Genomic DNA, 19,970 nt, shown 5'->3' on the forward strand with positions numbered 1-19,970 from the left:
TTCTTATATTTTTTCTTCTACCCTGAAGATGGAGGCGATACGTTCCTCCGAAACGTCGGTTAACGCCACATATACACGGTGCCAAATCCCAGAAGATTGCTTTCTTCATAGTCACCGCCGTGAAAGCCTCAAATCTTACAGAAAGAATTGATGTTTGCTGTGAGATCCATACATACATACATACATACATACATACATACATACATACATACATACACGTATATACAAACGTCTGGCCAAAATGAAGATATATTAATGTTAAAGCAAGTGATGCATAAGTTATATAGTTTTCTCTGTGTTTAAAGAGTTAAGTAACTTTAAGAGTCAACACATATTCAATGTCGCTAGGTACAAGGCCACGGAAGCAATGACGGGGTACGTAAAGCCGTCAGATTAGCAACGATAAGGTCTGTTTTCCTTTTTTCAAGAAATACATAGAATGACTTGCTGATCTCCAGGCGACAGCAGTAACAAGTCTGGGGCTGCACTGCACGAGATGCTCACGTAACATACTCGAAACGGCTGAGACCGTTGAGACTGCCTTCAGCTCTAGTGACGCAAGCTCACGACCACTACTTGTTCGTACAGGTATATCACGTTTCTTTAATTTCTCATTCCTTCTTCTCATGTTTATTTATATGTTAATAAATAATTATTGTCAAGAGATGAAGGGACAGGAGGTTGGAGAAAACTACATAATGAGGAGCTTCATAACCTGTACTATTCTCCAAGTGTAATTAAAATGATCATGGCAAGGAGGATGAGGTGGGAAGGACATGTAGCACGAATGGGGAAGACGAGGAATGCGTATAGGATATTGGTGGGAAAGCCAGAAGGAAAGAGACCGTAGGGAAGACCAAAGTGTAGGTGGGTGGACAGTATTAGAATGGATCTTAGAGAGATAGGATGGGATGGTATGGATTCGACTGATCTGGCTCAGGATAGGGAGTAGTGGAGGGCTCTTGTGAACACGGTAATGAACCTCTGGGTTCCATAAAATGCTGGGAAGTTCTTGAGTAGCTGCAGAATTGGCGGTTCCTCAAGAAGGCTCAGCTCCATGAGTAAGTAAGTAAGTAACTAATTATTGTCTAATCCACTTATAGACAGTTTGTTATTTATTTTCCTATTAATATTATGTTCAATTACTCGCTTATATATTTAAATTTTATCTATAATTTTTTTTTTGTGAAAATGAAGGATTATATAATATTTATACGGAATACGAGTAAGTAGCAACAGAGAATTGTGTTTATTAATTTCAAGCTTTTTGGGTCTGAGGTTCTCAAAATGGTGATTCTAAAAGAGTCAGTTCTGGTTTCTAATATCGTGAAGTCAGGAGACTGTCTGATAGTACCAAACAATATTCCATTTGCATGACCGCCTCTGTGGTCCAGAAGTCCCGGGTTTGATTCCGGGCGCTAAAAGATTTTTAGACAAGTTGTGCGTCTGTGATGGGGTCCACTCAGCCTCTTGAGGATAACTGAGGAGTTATTTCAAGGAAATAGCGGCTCCGGTCTAGAAAACCGAAATTAACAGCCGTGGGGATTCGTTGGGCTGACCACGCGACACCCTCTATCCGCTAAATTTGGCACTAACTACGCCGAAAAGCGGCGGTCGCTCGGTCGGTATAGTTCGCTGGCGGACTAAAACCACGGAGTTTGCTTTTGTTTTGCTTGATACTCATAAACAACTGGCGCATCTTGCATATTCTGTGTCCAGGTGAGACATGAATTCAGGACCAGACCCTTTAGAGACATCATCATCATGGCTACACAAGAAATTTCTGGAAACAGCCCTGAGGAAGGGCGACAACACCCCAAAGTTAAGAGTCACAAGTTATGACGTCAAGCTGGCCGTCGGTAAAGGAGACAACTACTGCAGCGACCTATTCCGAGTCAAGATTCATACTGCAGATGGAAAGGTTTTCAATTTGATCGTTAAGAAGGAGTTGGATGCTGAGGGAGAATTTGGCAAAATTTTGCAAAAATCATCGGCCTTCTTGAGAGAGACACACATGTACAGAAGTGCGGCTGTAAGGATGGCCAACATACTGCAGGAAATGTCACCAGGTTCGTATGACACATTTGTACACGAAATGAGTATTAAGCAACCTCTGGGATTCCCCATACTCAGAAGGCGAAAGACTGTTACGTCATCACTAGAAAGCTATTAGCTTCTTTTTAATTTGCTTATTTAACGACGCTGTCACTATCGACGATTGGATGATTAATGAATGTGGAGCGGTTGATGAACTGAGAATTAATACGACCAACAGAAATATCAGGAGGATGCCTGACCCAGTGCAACTTCGCCCACCACAAATCCCATATAACCTGACCCGGGCCACCGCCTGAAGAACCCCGTTTCTAAGCAACCGATCGGTAAACACACAACAATAGGGGTACTGCTGAAATAGGTGCTCTCTGTTCGGTCCGTGAAACGTGGTTATGCAGAAGAGTTCAGTTGACTGCATGCCTCACATGCAGCCCTCCCATTGTTAACATCAAAATTTCGCCTTAATATAGCCCTCCCAACGTTAGCTAAAACAAACAAACAAAAATCCGATCATATGCTCTATCTTTACCAGAAGGACAAGCGGGCACTGCCTGGGAACCTTCAAAATCTGAGATATAGTTTCTTCCCCCCCCCCCGCCCCCAATGTAGTGTCTCNGCAATTGGTGGAATGAAGATTGGCAGGGGAAACCGAAGTACTTGGAGAAAACCTGCCCCAGCGCCACTTTGTCCACCAAAAATCCCACTTGACCAGACCCGGGCTCGAACCCGGGCCGCCGCGGTGGGAAGTCAGTGACTAACCGCTTGAGCTATGGCGCGGGCGGGACCGAAGGTTAAGAAAATGTTGCACTATTTGTCGTTTTCCGCGTTAATTCGATCGCAACTGGTTCCTCCTGTACACTGTATGTCTTGAGAACCCCTAACAGCGCGCTGCTTATAGTCCACACAGACACCGCTACTGAGCTATGTTGCCAAATTTGATGGTGACGTGTATCGCCACAACTAAGCATCTCAAGATGCTTGTTGTACAGCATTTTCGACTACTCTATGGAGGACCTGAAGGCGAATTTCGCTTCACGCTGTTTACAGATACCTAAGTGTTACTACTTTCTGCATCACACTGTAACTTGTGGTTGCTGCTGTTGCAGGTGAGTGCTCACAGTTCGCGGCGCGCTATCTGTACTCCTGTCCGGGAACCATAGTGATGCAAGACCTGCGTGCTGAAGGCTTCAAAATGGCAGAGCGTCGACAGGGACTAGACTTCTCTCACTGTTTGCTCGTAATGCGCATGCTCGCCAGGTTCCACGCTGCTTCCGTTGTTCTTCACGACAGGGACCTTGAAACAATGTCCCTTTACGACAAGAGTGCCTTCTCTGATCCCGAGATGCAGGAGGGCATACAAAAATTTGTTTCTGGTACGTATCCCTGATCTCATTAGGGCGAAACGACAGCCGATAATGGGGTTTCATTTGTAACAGCTTTTGCCGGTGTATAGACCTCAGGTATATTTTCCACCCATGAAGTGCTAAGTATCAAGATTAGTATGTTCCATTTGAGGAGGTTCTCACAGCGGTAAAAATTAAACGCTCCATCGTCTGTGATGTAACGCCGTGTAATCTGATGGAAATCAACTTATGTTTCAGAGGAACATATCGCCTCCATCCTCAGGGTCGAATAGGCCGAGCAAGATACCAGCTTCAAAGAAGGTGGCGATGTTCCTCCGAAACGTCGATTGACTTTCAACGGACTACACGGCGATATATCACATAAGATAGAACTCTTTACGACCACCGCTGCGAGAGACTCAGATCCTGTTAAAATGATAGACCTACACACAATTCGGAATGGGGTATCCTGAGTATGCCCTTCGTGTTTTTCCTCTGTTCTCCAAGACTAATATCGATTTAGAACCTCAAGTAGGCCACGATCTATTCCGTCTACTTCCTTATTAATTCATCATTGCACGGTCGTACATTTTACGCTATATATCCTAGCAACTTAAACAATTGGGATCAGTTCTTGAAAAGCCGCCAGTTGCTCAGCCACTCAGATCTCTGCCTTAAGCCAGATGAATGTAGTCCACACCCTCTCCTACCGCATCCTCTTCCCTTGAGGCTGATTTTATTTTGCTTAAGCCTCTCCAAAGAATTCGTTGAAGCCCGAAGCTATGTGTAATATTTCGTAACAATTTCATACTTTACGGTGTTAGTCCCGAGCCGAAACAGCAAGCTGGAAACAACCCCTTGTCGGCTGTCCGCGACTAGTTATTCAATATATCATACTTCCCCCGCAACACTGAACAAGTGCAGACACAAACACAAACGGATATGACGTCTATATTCCCCGTTACAGGTACCTTCCGGACAGTGGTGAAGGCCGTGCAGACCTGGCCGGGATTTGCAGACCGCTATGCAGGAAAGCTCGACGCTCTAGCGGACTCCATGTTGGACCGCATCATACAGGTCACCCAGAGGGACGATACCGCCTTCAACGTGCTCATACACGGTGACCTTTGGGTCAACAATATTCTCTTCCGGTACTCCGACGGCCCTGTAGACGTCCGGTTCGTAGACTTCCAGATTCCGCATTTTACCTCGCCAGCCATCGACTTGCAGTACTTCTTCAGCACGAGCCCGTGCGAGGACGTGAGGGAGAACCACCTGGACAGCTTGATGAAGGTGAAGTTCAGGCCATCTTCAATTCTGTCACTGCTCGTTACGTAACGCAGTCCAGTTGCAGGACGTGTCAGTTGAAACGCTGGCACACATTCGCGTGTAGTCCGTTCATGCATGACTGAGTGAGAAAGAGAAGCAGTTCGTCTAAATAATATAGAGTTCAGTCCGTACCTCACAGGAAACACATCACGTGTCCGCTAAAAAGCACAACCGGTTAATGCTGTATAAGGAAACAGTCGCTGTTTATTGTAAGAACAATACGGAACACTCCGTTTAGTTCTTTTAAGCCAGACTGAGCTAACCTTCAATAGGAGCACCGATTTGTTGTGATGTAATCCTTCGACAACACTGATAGGAAGTTAACAATATTACGAACATTATGTTACAGGAATACCACAACACCCTCTGTGAATGCCTGAACGCCATGGGCTACTCCCATAAGCACATCACTCTGGAAGATCTGTGGAAGGAATATAACAACAAGGCACTGTATGGGCTCTTTGGGGCATGCTGTGTGTTACCCATTGTTCTGGCGGACAAAGGTTTCGATATAGATGCAATTTTGAAATCAGGGATTGGAGAGGAGATTGAGGTAGTCAATGGGGACACTTATAAGAAGGCCCTGCAGCGAATGTTGCCCAAATTTGAAGAGAATGGAGTGTTTCTGTCTGGAGAAATTTCATCAACTCACGAGTTTCAGAATGCATAGAGCTATACCTCCACGCCCTCGTACTTCTTCATATCGTGGTGTTTGTTATAGCACCGGCACGGCCTCATCCCCACGTCCATTTTTTACTTCTTTCCAACTTCGTGTAAAGTAGGGCTTATGAGTACCAGAATAACTCTGTGTCAATGTAGTGACTATGCTACTGCCTGAACTACCACGGAATCCAGGCTCGATTCCCGGCAGGTATTAAAGGTTTTCTCTTCTCCAGATCCGCTGTGGTACTCATCAAATCCCCTATTCAGTGGATACTGATGTCCTCTTCCTGTTGGAGTAACGCGGCAGGAGCGTGCGGCTGGCCACTGACCTACATCATATATCTCCATTCCTCCATACGTCTTCTTGCTGTGGTGTTTAATTAAGCACAGGGACAACGTTACGCTCCGTTTCCCTTCGAATTATTTTAAGGTCCTCACTGCTATATATTAGACCCGGCAGAAGAAAAGTTTTTAAATAAATGTTCCTTTTTTTTTCACTGGCTCTATAGCCCCCTTGGGCCCTGGCCTCTGATTTTCAATTTCATGATTATTTTACAGAGGATAGGACTAGGCCGCTACCTAACCACATGACAACACAAACACATACCAAACATGCATGCCTTGTGTGGTTTTCGAACACACGATCCCGGCTTCCGAGCGGGCGAAGACAGTACAGCTAGGCTACCGTGACCGGCGAATAAATGTTCCTAGTATCCATGAACATACTTTCTATATCATGTACAAGACTGTAGTCACCGACTTCGAGGAGATCATGGATTATGACCTTGAATAGTGCGATTTGAAAGGCGTCGTGAACCTGCAGCAATCAGCAACGCTCTGGTTGGCAGAATACGACAAGCCTACGCTATTTCGAGTGCCAGAGTGTCACGCAGACACTCATTCTGAGAACAATGTTATCATCCTAGTTAATCTCCGAGTTCTGGGTTGGAAACGCGAGCTCTTCATCGCAAAATTCTGCAACTAAGGCTAGGGACGCACTGACGTGACAAGCCGCGCGCGGTTTGTCGCGTGTTGTCGCTCGCGGCCGTTATTTGTATTGCTTTTATGAGCCGCGCGCGGTTAAGTTTTGGAACGCGGCACAGAGGCGGCAGAGCTGTCGCACACCTAATATGTACAATTAACGGACGCGCGCGACAAAGAGCGGCTAGCCGCTCGCGACTAGTCGCGTCAGTGGGTTTTCAGCCTAAATCGGTAAATCTATTGTCACGTAAATAAGAATGGCCTCATGACGTAATCAGTTCGAACTGAAGTACAAGTAGATGTGTGCGTGCGTGTGTGTGTGTGTGTGTAGTGTGCATATATGTATTCATTTGGTTAGAGAAGTGTCGGCGGCCGCAGTTCTACACATGCAGACACCGTCAAGAGTGAATCACTGTTTATAATGTCCAGTAAAATTAAACCTATCCGTGTAAGAGAACATTGAGGCCCATAGGGTTGTGAGACGTCGAGGCTCCCACAGATGGCGGTAAGTTTGTCAGCCTTAAATGCCGGCCGCCCTTTAACCACCACGAAGATTCCTGGTACTCATTTCTGTTAGAGGCTGAGTAGACCCCAAAGGCCATAGTGCGGCTGGAAGGACTAGGTCAAATGAAAAATCCAGTGACCTCATTGGGAAATAAGACAGTCACTTTCCAGCTTGTAGCATAGTGAGTGTAGAGCATAAATTCAATTGAAAACAGACATGTATGTAGTGTAAAATTGTAAGAAACCTCAACAGAAAGATCAATAAATATTCTATTAATAACACAGGTTGTGTACATGCCAGTAAAACACTTAAAGACAAGAACTAACATATAACGGCTCAAGAAGGATCTAAAAGGAAGGCGTTTGTGTAAAAGTGTCACCTGATTAGTGCGAGACCAAGGTTCACATGAAACAGAACTGAAGCACACAACAAACACAGGTGAGCAGTAAATAATACACACTCGTAATGGCCCTAGAGAGACGCAAATGTACGCTTTCTTGGAACGATGCCCAAACAAATTCGCCTTCCTCGATGTAATCTTACCACTGATATTTGTCGAGGAGTGCAAAGTGTGAAACTCGTCTTTATGCGAGTTCACTTCCTCCCTCGCAGCTCAACAAACAGGTTCTTCTCAGACACTCTGAATCTTCGGCTCAAACCTCCAAGAAGGTCATGACCTGCTGTATGTGTGTGTGTGTGTGGGGGGGGGATCGAGAGGTATTTTAGTTCCATCCACGCGCAGTTATGGCAAATTAGTAACATTCAATGTGGGTGCCTTGGGAAAACGTAGCTATAACCGGAGTATATTTCGTGAGTGTACAGGAACATTTTATAGCTTACTGCAAGTACAGAGAGGCTGTAAAGCTATTTATGTTCCTGCTGTCACCGTACAGCCTGATAGGGACCTGCAACAGTGTGCAGAACTGCACTTTTCGTGACTGTACAGGAACGTTTTATAGCTAACTGCAGATGTAGAGAGGCTGTAAAGCTATTTAGGTTCCTGCTGTCACCTTACAGCCTGACAGGTACCTGCACAAATGTGCAGAACTGTAATTATTGTGACTCTACGGAAACAGTTTACAGCGGTTGTAAAGCTGTTTAGGTTCCTATTGCAAGACTGCATTATGGGGGTACAGTAAAATTATGTTTTGTTTTAGAGGATCGTGTTATCACAAATTCTGACCCCTGACATTTTGTGTTCCTTTAATGACACAGCAAATTTCAGACTCGCACAAAAGTGAAGCACGCAGAAGGGAAATATCGGGAATACACGGCACACACTCCTAAGGACACTCTAACGGTTCAATAGTTCGGGTTCTTTGAACGATAACCAATTCGATAAGTGAGGAACCGCATTCACTACAAGACACAATTCCATGGGGAGACACGACTGACGGATCGCTTTCTGAATTAGGCAAGTGTTACAGTCTCGACTGAGACAGGAAGACGAACACGAGCGACTGAGATTGTAAGTACTCTGAAGGGCACGATCGTGATCTGTTTCAGGGTGTAGCGTTTTTACAACATCTCTGTGTCCGTGTCATCATCACTAGAAAGTCACTAGATTCCATTTTCAACAGGAGATTATAAATAAAATGTCTACTTCGCTGAACATGCACGCGTTTTCTTCCGCAAATTTACCTGCTCTTTCATTTGTCGCCTGAAGTGTCTGAAGAGAATCTAGGGAAACCTTACTGAAGACATGTGAGTACATTGCTGAGATTGAAGCGACTTATCTCCAGAGCTCAAGTCTGTACTGTCACCGGCTTCATGTATGTATATAGATCCTCTGGACTGTGAGTTGGTACGGGTATAGTTGCAAGCAGCTGTGGCCTATTTCTGTTCTGAAACAGGAGACAAGACAGTTATAGGCTTTACGTCTTTCGAGAGGAAAGTGAAGTGACTATAGAAATAGAAATAGAAATAGAAATAGTGGGAGGAGGGAAGGAGTGAAGGGCGTGGAGGAACAGAAGAATTCCCGTCTCTGAAGGTTCCTAGGCAGTGACGATTCGTCCTTCAGGTAGAGACAGGCTGTAGAAAAGGTAAAAGAGTTAGGAAGTGTATATATGTAAATAATATTTAAGCTGTTCCTATCTCACAGAAAACAAATCTCTATTACAAAGACCAAGAAAATAATGTTTATGACGATAATTTATGTTTATTGTGAGAACAATGTGAGATACATACATACATGCACACGTACAAACGTCTGGCCAAAATTAAGGAATTTTCAAGGTTAAAGCAAGTGATGCAATTTCCTCTGTGCCTTGAAGGGTTATGTAATCTTAAAATTCGACAAATAGTCGTTAGGTACAAGGTCATGCAAGCAATGACGAAATACTTTAAAGCCTTCAGATAAGGGATGATAAGGCGTGCCATTTATGTATTCGTATGTAGTCCTGTTTATCTCAGGAGAGCAAGTGGAACGATAGCATATCTGAGTGTGCAGGAGAAACTGACAGCTGCAGGCAACATAACCCTGTTTGTATATCTTATTTCTCCATTTCTTCATTCTCTGTTCTAGATTAAATAATTATTTATTTTTATCTACTTCATTCATAGACATGTTCTTTCTGTTTCCTTTCTTCTCAAACAATATTTAATTATTCGCTCATTTATGTTTTAAATGCTTGCTTTTTATTTGTGTGAAAATAAGGTGTTTGTAGTGTCGGTGTGGTACGGATTAATCTGGCTTCTGATAAGAAGCACGTACGAAAACGTATAGAGAATCTCAGTACCATAAGCTACACGAATTACAATCAGATTCTCAAGAGGAATTTACCTCATTCAGTTAGTGTCAGTCTGTGACCGCAAAATTCAGCATTGAGCATGTACTATGCTCAGAGTTACTGGGTTTTTGGACTTTGTCCATCGTCCGGTATTCTAGAAACGACAAAACACAAGATTTCGGAAACTGGTTCTGTTTCCGTCCTCAGGTGAGGGGGATACATCTACTTTGCTGGATCCCTTAGAAAGAGCTAACCTCAATCACAGGCCAGGTCCTCATGTGAGATGGAGACACCTACTCTGTTGGGTCCCTTAGAAAGAGCTAACCTCAGTCACAGGGCCAGGTCCCCATGTGAGAGGGAGACACCTACTTTGTTGGGTCCCTTAGAAAGAGCTAACCTCAATCACAGGGCCAAGTCCTCAGGTGAGGGGGAGAAACCTACTTTGTTGGGTCCCTTAGAAACAGTAACCTCAATCACTGGGCCAGGTCATGTGAGAGGGAGACACCTACTCTGTTGGGTCCCTTAGAAACAGCTAACCTCAATCACAGGGCCAGGTCCTCATGTGAGGGGGAGACACCTAGTCTGTTGGGTCCCTTAGAAAGGACTAACCTCAATCACTGGGCCAGGTCCTCATGTGAGAGGGAGACACCTACTCTGTTGGGTTTCTTAGAAAGAGCTAACCTCAATCACGGGGCCAGGTCCTCAGGTGAGAGGCAGACACCTACTCTGTTGGGTCTCTTAGAAAGAGCTAACCTCAATCACAGGGCCAGGTCCTCAGGTGAGAGGCAGACACCTATTCTGTTGGGTCCCTTAGAAACAGCTAACCTCAATCACAGGGCCAAGTCCTCTGGTGAGGGGGAGACACCTACTCTGTTGGGTCCCTTAGAAAGAGCTAACCTCAATCACCGGACAACCCCTGAGAGCAGGCTTTTCGAAGGGAGATAACATGAAAACATGTACTAAAAATTGTGACAGGGCACGCACATGCGTGAAATTAGTATAACCGATTATCCCCTCTCATTGCCCTATACACATGCATATGCATAAACATACTGAGTAATTAATTATCTCATAGCAATTTCGGTGGCGATTGTAATATGTTTTTTAAGCAAGTAATTGGCTGCAGCATGGCGCAACATTTTGCAACAAGCTAGCAAATTAAACGCTAGGCAGAACATTACACCATATGAGGTAATATTGCGCAATACCACGAAAGTCGTAGAAGGATCGAGGGTTCATTTTTCAGTGACTATGGTGCAATATATGTAGAACGTTCTGGAAGCTTTCGATGATGTAATGCAGCTTCAACGTATCAATTTGATTGGCTGTACTTTCACCTCGGGGAATCCCAAAGGATTGAGAGCCAATCAGAGTTTAAGCGGACTTCACCTTACGTCACGGCAAGAAAGCAATTTGTGACTGGGGAAAAGAGTCTGAAGCCAGCCTCTGAATCGGACGGACATGAAGAAGAGTCGCTCTTCCGCGTAAAGGTGTAACAAGCAAACTCCAATCTCTGTTTCGCTAATATCAGATTGGAAGGGACTGATAATGACTGTGTGTAGTGAATAATATTGCGATTAAAATTAATCTTCGTTTTACAACTAGTACGTGATAAGTGCTGACTTATCCCCTCGTCTCGTCGGAACAAGGTCCGTAAAATCCCTGAAACTTGGCATCTATTAACCTAGCATCTTCCTCAGCTCATCGTAACTCAAGTTACTGGAGCCCTATTCTGCGCCTGTTCATTGAAAGTTCCCTAATTACAACGTAGCTTGAAGACGGACGGAGCAGACAGCAGAGTTGTGAGAGGAAGGTGTGACGTGACGTCATCGGCAGCAGCAGAGGGACTTTATGTCACATTGGGGAGAGGAGCGTGCTAGGATAGAAGAAGTAGAAATTTATGCTACAAGCCTAGCCAATAAAAGCAAGTGCATGAGCACCAGTGCATAGAAAAACTAAATCTGTGAAGACTTTTTTAATGTGAAAAATAATGTATATACAAAAATGGCCTATGCAATTCTATTACAGCGGTTTCCCCGCGATTCTTAATATGGATCTTAATTTGGCCGCGCCATAGCTCAAGCGGTTAGTCGCTGGCTTCCCACCGCGGCGGCCCAGGTTCAATCCCGGGTGTGGTCAAGTGGGATTTGTGGTGGACAAAGTGGCGCTGGGGCAGGTTTTCTCCGAGTACATCGGTTTCCCTTGCCAATCTTCATTCCACCAATTGCTCCACAATCACCCTCACCTATCATCTGGGGCTGGTACAATAGGCCAGAAGTGGCCGCAGTACAAGGGACTTAGTCCCACCCCACTAGCAATAAAAAAATAATAAAAACAAAATTTGATACGATCGTGTCTACTTTATTTTAAATACAGAATACTGTTATGTAGACTGCATGATTTTGTATACATTTAATGTAACTTATACATGAGCTATGCTCTTTTGTTCACAGACACTGAAGTCTGCAACCAACCCATTTCTGCGTCTTCAGCCTTCTATGTCTAGCAGAGACCCCGCAATGTCAACAGTTGAACAGCCCGTCTGGTTGGACAAAACTTTCCTGGAAACCTCACTACGCTCTGAGTACGGAAACACGCTCAGGGTTGCTAAGTATGGTGTCACTGTGGCAACTGCTAAGGGAGACAACTACACAAGTACAATGTATCGCGTTACCATAGAAACTACGTCAAACAAAACATTCACTGTTGTCATCAAGAATCTTATAGGATCTGGAGTAGATGGATGCATGTTGCGGCAAAGTTCGGCCTTCGTAAGAGAAACACGTATGTTGAATGTTATGCTTCCCAGGTTGGCAGCACTGTTACGGGACGCGATTCCAGGTGAGTTGGTTCTTGATGCTATTGTTTTACATTATTATTATTATTATTATTATTATTATTAGTGGGGCGAGACTGAGTTCACTTGGTACTGTGACCACTTCTGGCCTATCGTACCAGACCAAGGTGATAGGTGAGGGTGATTGTGGAGCAATTGGTGGAATGAAAATCGACAGGGGAAACCGAAGTACTCAGAGAAAATCTGTCCCAGCAAAACTTTGTCCACCACAAATCCCACTTGACCAGACCCGGGCTCGAACCCGGGTCGCCGCAGAGGGAAGCCAGCGACTAACCGCTTGAGCTAGGGCATGGCCCTCTTAAGGCTAGAGGAAAAAGTTTTGTGCAAGGCGTCTGTTACTTCATTTACAAAATGCCTAAATTTATTTTAAAAAGAAAGAGAAGTACATGTACATTAGTTGTAGGAGTATATTCTTGGTATTTTCTTTATTGCGAGTGGGGTGGGGCTAAGTCCCTTGTATTGCTAGTGGGTGGGGCTAAGTCCCTTGTATTGCTAGTGGGTGGGGCTAAGTCCCTTGTATTGCTAGTGGGGTGGGGCTAAGTCCCTTGACTGCGGCCACTTCTGGCCTATTGTACCAGCCCCATGTGATAGGTGAGGGTGATTGTGGAGAAACTGGTGGAGTGAAGATTGGTAGAGGAAACAGAAGTACTCAGAGAAAACCTGCCCCAGCGCCACTTTGTCCACCACAAATCCCACAGACCCGGGCCGCCGCAGTGGGAAGCCAGCGACTAACCGCTTGAGCTATGGCGTGGCCATTAAGATTATAGTACTGTCCTTAATGCTTCAGGGCAATGAGTACAAATATCACTAAACTGCTCAATAACGGGTTAGCAAGGTTAATCTTTTCAGTTTCGAAATGTATGTGCTCCCTCCAACCGGCCCTCTTTGAAATCTCCTGGATGAATGCGGTAAAACGGGGGGTAAAAGGAGGTCGGCGCGAAAGACTGACAACATTACCGCCATCTATGAGCCGACTGTCTAGAAAATGTGGGACCCTCAACGCCTCACAAACCTAAGGGCCTCCACGGCCTGTTATAGGGATAGCTCTACCATTTTGCCTTGACCTGTGTGTATGATGTCTCTGACCCTACACTTGGCTGCTTACAGAGTGATGACGCTCGTATCGAATGAAATTTATTGCCCACAGAAAAGCTGAGCCGTTTGGGGCCCGGTACATTTTCTCCACAGACGGAGTGATCATAATGGAGGACTTGACCCCTCTGGGGTTCCGGATGGTAAATCGAGGAGTGGGTCTGGACCTCGCACACTGCCTCGTCGTGATGAGAAGACTTGCAACATTCCACGCCGCTTCGGTGATCCTATACCAGCAGGACCCAGAGTGCATGACGCCTTTTTTGGAAAGTCTATTTTCGGAATCCGTCAACGAGAAGCAATTTCAACAGATGATCTCAGGTGTGTGCCTCTGTCAACCTGAAACAATTTACACAGTTGTTCTCAGGTGTGTGCCCTCTATCAACCAGAAGCAATTTGCACAGATGTTCTCAGGTGTGTGCCTCTGTCAACCTGAAACAATTTACACAGTTGTTCTCAGGTGTGTGCCTCTGTCAATCAGAAGCAATTTACACAAATATTCTCATGTGTGTGCCCTCTATCAACCAGAAGCAATTTGCACAGATGTTCTCAGGTGTGTGCCTCTGTCAACCAGAAACAATTTACACAGATGTTCTCAGGTCTGTGCCTCTGTCAACCAGAAGCAATTTACACAGATGTTCTCAGGTCTGTGCCACTGTCAACCAGAAGCAATTTACACAGATGTTCTCAGGTCTGTGCCACTGTCAACCAGAAGCAATTTGCATAAATGTTTTCAGGTGTATGTCTGTGTGCAAATTTCTTTTATGTATACGTGAATATTGTTCAATTCTGTTACGTAATGGTGTGAATTATGGTACTTATTCACCAAAACTAGAAGGGACTTTCTGCTTGCATCTTCAGGGTAGAAGTGTAAGCAGTATGGGATGGAGCGGTTAGTGATGTGGGGAAAGGAGAAGACAAACTTAGACCAAGAGAAGATTGACGCTGATCATTCTGAGCCCTTATTTATTTGGATGACCATGAAATTTATTTCTAATTAATTCTCGGTAATTTTAATTTCAAAAGTCTTATGTTTCGATATTACTGGAAATGTATCGTGATCTATAATATCGTATTTCATCGTCTGGGACGTGCAATACGATGTTTACGTTGAAAATTTCTAGATTCTGGCAGAAACAAGAAGTCCGGAGTTATGACATTTACGATCAGTCATAAATTTAGCTCGGGTACAGGGAACCGGACGCGCCTAAAAGGACAGGTCAGAGCTTGTTACAATTGCCTGTGAATGAGGGCCAGTATGATTGGGTTGCCTCGTTCAAGCTTCCTACGGAAGATGGGATGAAAATGTATATGTCAACACCATCTTTCGAATTCCCGGCGTGGGGGTGCAAGCCATTCCACAAAAGGAGAGACTTTCACAATATTCCGAACTGAACGGACGTGACCCTTGCACGCTCCGGGACATAGCTAGCCGATAGTGTAACGCTGTAACTTAAAGCTAAGAATACATTAATTTAACAGTGTGGTGAATTAGCAGGTGAATAAACGTCAATTGGCTCAACTCTCAGAAAAACGCTTTCTGCGGCATCGCTACCCTGAGACTCATGCAAACCGACCCAGCTACTTTCCCGTACCTATACCGATCTTCCTTAGTTTGATCTGTGAGGACAACTTCCAGTAGCCATCATACACTGTCCTAAGGTAGAAACAGGTGTAGCAGGGATAACACCATTCCTACTGCGCCGATACAAGCAAAGGCGGGTTGGAAAAGAGCGGTGTTAAGATGAATGTGTAGATAATAAATATCAAACCCATGGAGTTCATTCCTTCTGAGAAGCCAATAGTTGCCCATCTACTCAAGGAATAAATTCTAAAAATTACTGACCATGACGTATTACACTAGGAATTACTAAGTTTAGGAATATTTTTAGAGAATGTAACTTTCCGGAAATTGGATTTCTTTCGATCTTCGGGCAGTTAGGTGCGTTACACAGAGCTAACCTAATTTACTGACGTCTGATTGCGATTAATGCCATCAAGAACACCTACTGGACCCAGTGATCCAGATTAACCGTTTTTAAGTACCCAACTGCGCACGTTCATCAAAACAGTTCTACCGGAAGAGGGAAACAGATGGAGTTTCCGAAACGTCTTTGTATCTCTGCATATAGCACAATAGACAAAGTCCCTGAACTCAGAAATCCCGAACCTTCAAGCAATTGTCCGCATTTCATGGAACCGTGTTCATATCTGCACGCCACTGATACCTAACCTGAGCAAGATCAGTCAAATTCACCCTTTCATCCGATTTTTCAAGGTATTTTTAATATTACCTTCCCATTTAAGCCTACGTTTACCTAGTTGTCCTTTTCCTTCAGGTTTTATTGCCATAACTTTGTGTATTTCGCCCCTCTCCAGTGCGTGCTACACGCACTGTCCATTTCATTCATTCATTACAACGGAGGTAATACTGATATGATTTGGGTGTAATCACGGGTGCTGGCATGGTGGGGCGGACCAGGCATTGTCTTCACTCTATTCCTGGAAAGAATTAATATTGAAGACTGAAATACATAAAACAAAAAGATAAGCATACGAGGGAGAGTCAGTAAATAGGTCACAAATATATATAAAGCACAAAACGTGTGATATTCGAATCTGGAAAAAGCACTTATTTCTCGACATGCCCTCCACCAACATTGATACACTTGTCCCATCGCGTCGAAACCAGCAACACACAAATATTTTGACTGTTGTCTCAGCCACTTCCTAATCCCCGTTTCAACTTCATCAGGGAAACGTTTCTCGACTCAGTTGTGAACCGCTTTACGTAACAAACACTTCCCACTGTAAACAGGAAACATTTTTTTATGAATATCCTTTGAATTAAGTCCTTTTGTCCACAGAAAACGCACAACAGAACTCTATTCTTCGGTAGTATACTAAGCATGGTCGCCATTTTGTCTACTGAAAACAGCTTCTGAATATGCGCATGCGCGTCTGCTATCTAGACTGTCATGAAGCTGGACTGTGCTGCTTTAGTGATACACGCAGAAAACATTATGTCCATTACAACCGTTTTACTTCCATTTGTGACAGATTCACTGACTCTCACTCATATTAATTTTCTCTCTACCCCGAATACTCTATGGAAATCAGTAAAATGGCCATAAATGGCTCGCACGTAAGCATGAATGCAAATTTTCTGGCTGCCCCATTCGAAAAGAAAGTTTAGTGCCCCCCCCCCCCGCGCCTNCGGAATAAAGATGTCAGGGGGGACAGTCCCTCATTCCTTCGCTCTTTGAGCAGATAATAATTTGTATGGCTTCCCCTACTTTACGTCTCCACTGACATTTCTATTCTGGTAGAGAGATGGGGGAGACTGGGGCCAACTGTAATACTTCTTACACTTCATTCTGTAATTATGTTTCCTTTATACGAAGTCTTATTCCGGTAGAGATGGGGGAGACTGGGGCCAACTGTAATTCTTCTTACACTTCATTCTGTAATTATGTTTCTTTTATATGAAGTCTTATTAACGAAATTTGGGAGTGAGTGAGCATACAATTTTGCACCCGATGGAAGTGGATGCTCGAATACAACATTAACTTGTACAGTTGTTCAGGAATTGTTTTACAGCTGAGGAGAGTGTGTGACATTCTTATGTTCAGGTCTCATGAAGCGAGTGAGAGTCGAAGTGGAGACTTGGCCAGACTTCTCGCACTTCGCGAGGAAGTTACGCGCTCTAGAGAAGGACGTGCTGGGGCGCATGTGCAGGGGAATGAGGCGCGACGACAAAGCTTTCAACGTCCTCAACCACGGGGACGCGTGGAAGAACAACATGCTGTTTAGGTACTCGGACACAGGACAGCCAGAATCCGTAATATTCGTCGACTATCAGCTGAGCCACTTGACGTCTCCAGCTGTCGACCTACGGAAATTTATATACACGAGTCCCACAGAAGATGTACGCATGCGTCATGAGAACACCTTGCTGCAGGTGAGAGCTCAGAAAGCATGTTCAAACACGGCATTCGTTGCCAGAATTCTAAATTAGATTGTATGGATATATTGTATGTATAGATCCAAATTCATAATTAGAATGATCAAGTCAAGGAGGATGGGGTGGGAAGGGCATGTAGCACGAATGTGGAGAAGAGTAATGCATATAGGATATTGGTGGGAAAGCCAGGAGGAAAGAGACCACAGGGAAGACCAAGGCGTAGGTGGGTAGACAATATTAAAATGGATCTTAGAGAGATAGGATAGGATGGTATGGACTGGATTGATCTGGCTCAGGATAGGGACTAGTGGAGGGCTCTTGTGAGCACTGTAATGAACCTTCGGGTTCCATAAAATTCTGGGATGTTCTTGAGTAGCTGCATAATTGGCGGCTCCTCAAGAAGGACTCAGCTCCATTAGTAAGTAAGTATTGATGATGTAGAGATCTGCGTCACTGTGTGTTGATGACGCCCTCTCAAAGCACCACACTACAGCCTACTGCATGGTGTTTGCAGGAGTACCACACCGCGCTTTGTGAAGCTCTGGGAGCCTTGGGGTATTCCCAGAAGCTGATAACTCTGGAGGAACTACGGGCAGACTACGACAGCAGAGCGATCATGGGACTCATATACGTATCTACAGCGCTGCCTATCATAATGACGGACTCACACCCGGGTTGGAGCATAGAAGTCTCGCTGCAGGATGACGCTCCTCCTTGTCTTACCTTCTCAGAGACGTACAAGACTGCTTTGAAAAGGATGTTGCCCATATTTGAGGAGCAGGGTGTGTTTCGGTAGATATAACAGGGCATTCTCATGCTCGGGACGACTTGTGGCTTTGTTTAAAACATTTCTGAAATTTCGTCATAACTTCATTTGCCAATCCGGTCTCGAATCGGACGTTCCCACAGAATTGACCATGAAATGTGTTATCGTCTGGGACGTAATCTGCAACGTAGTCCTGGCAGTTGGTTTATTGTGCGACACGGAAGATGGAGGCAGTACCTTCCTCCGAAACGTCAATGAATTTGTACGGGACTACATAGCGTCACATAACAGAAGACAGTGCTCTTATATTATTATTATTATTATTTTATTCAAACTGCAGATGGGTTTTCGCCCGGTGGCAGTGGTACTACAATAAGACACAACACATAAATACACATATCACACAAAATAACACACCACACTCAAACAAAACACAGCACACAAAACTAGCACACACTAGAACGCAGTAAATACAATGAAAATACAATTACAACTACAATTATATAAATTAATATTAATAAAATAATAAGTATACTATACACTAAACAGTAATAGTAGTGGAATGTGTTGTGTCATGTTCTGATGTGCCCACATTTCACCATGACTTTCCCTTCATCCCACTTCACTTCACTTCATATCACTTCAGTTCGCTTCACTTCACTTCAATTCACTACACATCACTTCAGTTCGCTTCACTTCACATAACTTCACTTCACTTCATATCACTTCACTTCACATCACTTCAGTTCGCTTCACTTCACTTCACATCACTTCAGTTCGCTTCACTTCACATCACTTCACTTCACATCACTTCAGTTCGCTTCACTTCACATCACTTCACTTCACATCACTTCAGTTCGCTTCACTTCACATCACTTCACTTCACATCACTTCACTTCGCTTCACTTCACTTCACATCACTTTCACTTTCATTTCACTGTGTTTTCGGATGATTTCTCCTGTATCTTCACTTCGCCTTATTTATCGCTTTCCTAACCCTTTTGCTGCAATTACTTGATTTACAGGAGAGAGGCAGTTGGTTCCGGAGCTACATGCTCCTATTTACAAAGGAATGTGGCATGTGTATTGAACGAGAACTCCGATATTGTGACTCATGCTCATGTCCTACTTTGCAAATGAATTCTAGCAATTTTCTAATGATGACGTAATACTCTACGTCACTGCCTGATAATGACGCAGCCTCAGATTTGTTTCGGACATAGTATAGAGTACATACGCAGCACTTTTAGGTCCTACAAGTTGTTTTTTTGGGGGGGGGGATATTAAAATATAGTCACGCTCCGAGGTATAGTCATGTAGTTTGATGACTTAACTTTTATTAAATATATGTAATTCAGTCAATTATAATACAGTTTATTCAAGGGATCCACGATACCTCAGTCGGTATAGCGATTGGCTACAGGGTAAACGACAAGACGAATGGGAGTTCGAGTCCCGGTAGGGTCAAGAGTTTTCTCTTCTCCACGTCGTCCAGACCGGCTCTGGGGTCCACCCAATGGGTGGACCTGTACAATAGGTACCGGAGGCGCTTTTCCTTGGGGTAAAGCGGCGGGAGCTTGAAGCTGACCACTCACCTCCAGCTAGCGCAGAGGTCAAATAAAAGTGGACCTATACATCCACTCCCCCATACGCTTTCATGGCGTAGTGCTTAATTAGTTAAGCACA

At 44.3% G+C, this 19,970-nt stretch overlaps 2 protein-coding genes across 7 annotated transcripts in view; both read left to right on the forward strand.

Annotated features, from left to right (window-relative positions):
• The window catches only part of LOC111874996, a 7,051-nt gene extending 1,121 nt beyond the window's left edge, over positions 1–5,930 (forward strand). For 2 of the 5 annotated variants that reach the window (XM_023870988.2, XM_023870991.2), the window contains exons 2-6: positions 459–588; positions 1,720–2,069; positions 3,162–3,428; positions 4,366–4,691; positions 5,077–5,930. In XM_023870988.2, the coding sequence (XP_023726756.1) occupies positions 1,727–2,069; positions 3,162–3,428; positions 4,366–4,691; positions 5,077–5,397 (1,257 nt within the window). In that variant the 5' untranslated portion in view covers positions 459–588; positions 1,720–1,726 and the 3' untranslated portion in view covers positions 5,398–5,930. Of the gene's footprint in view, positions 1–348; positions 589–1,719; positions 2,070–3,161; positions 3,429–4,365; positions 4,692–5,076 lie in introns of all 5 variants that reach the window. The other 3 variants (XM_023870986.2, XM_023870990.2, XM_023870987.2) reach the window with 2 other exon arrangements.
• A 2,125-nt stretch (positions 5,931–8,055) lies between these two features.
• LOC111874997 lies at positions 8,056–18,578 on the forward strand. 2 transcript variants are annotated; one of them, XM_033755672.1, is made up of 5 exons: positions 8,056–8,344; positions 12,059–12,446; positions 13,610–13,875; positions 17,187–17,515; positions 18,033–18,578. In XM_033755672.1, the coding sequence occupies exons 2-5, from the start codon at positions 12,349–12,351 to the stop codon at positions 18,312–18,314; spliced, it is 975 nt and encodes a 324-aa protein (XP_033611563.1). In that variant the 5' UTR covers positions 8,056–8,344; positions 12,059–12,348; the 3' UTR covers positions 18,315–18,578. The 2 variants fall into 2 exon arrangements, with proteins under 2 accessions (XP_033611563.1, XP_033611562.1); XM_033755671.1 differs by lacking the exon at positions 8,056–8,344 and adding an exon at positions 9,267–9,357.
• Positions 18,579–19,970: the final 1,392 nt, after the last annotated feature.

This window comes from Cryptotermes secundus, unplaced genomic scaffold, assembly GCF_002891405.2.
Source record: "Cryptotermes secundus unplaced genomic scaffold, Csec_1.0 scaffold868, whole genome shotgun sequence".
Lineage (NCBI taxonomy): Eukaryota > Metazoa > Arthropoda > Insecta > Blattodea > Kalotermitidae > Cryptotermes > Cryptotermes secundus.

Bases quoted from the DNA above. Each gene is read 5' to 3' on its own strand.
- LOC111874997 (XM_033755672.1), top strand. From the start codon at position 12,349: ATGCATGTTGCGGCAAAGTTCGGCCTTCGTAAGAGAAACACGTATGTT. The intron at 12,447-13,609 runs GTGAGTTGGTTC...TATTGCCCACAG, and splicing joins GTTACGGGACGCGATTCCAG to AAAAGCTGAGCCGTTTGGGG. The intron at 13,876-17,186 runs GTGTGTGCCTCT...TCTTATGTTCAG, and splicing joins ATTTCAACAGATGATCTCAG to GTCTCATGAAGCGAGTGAGA.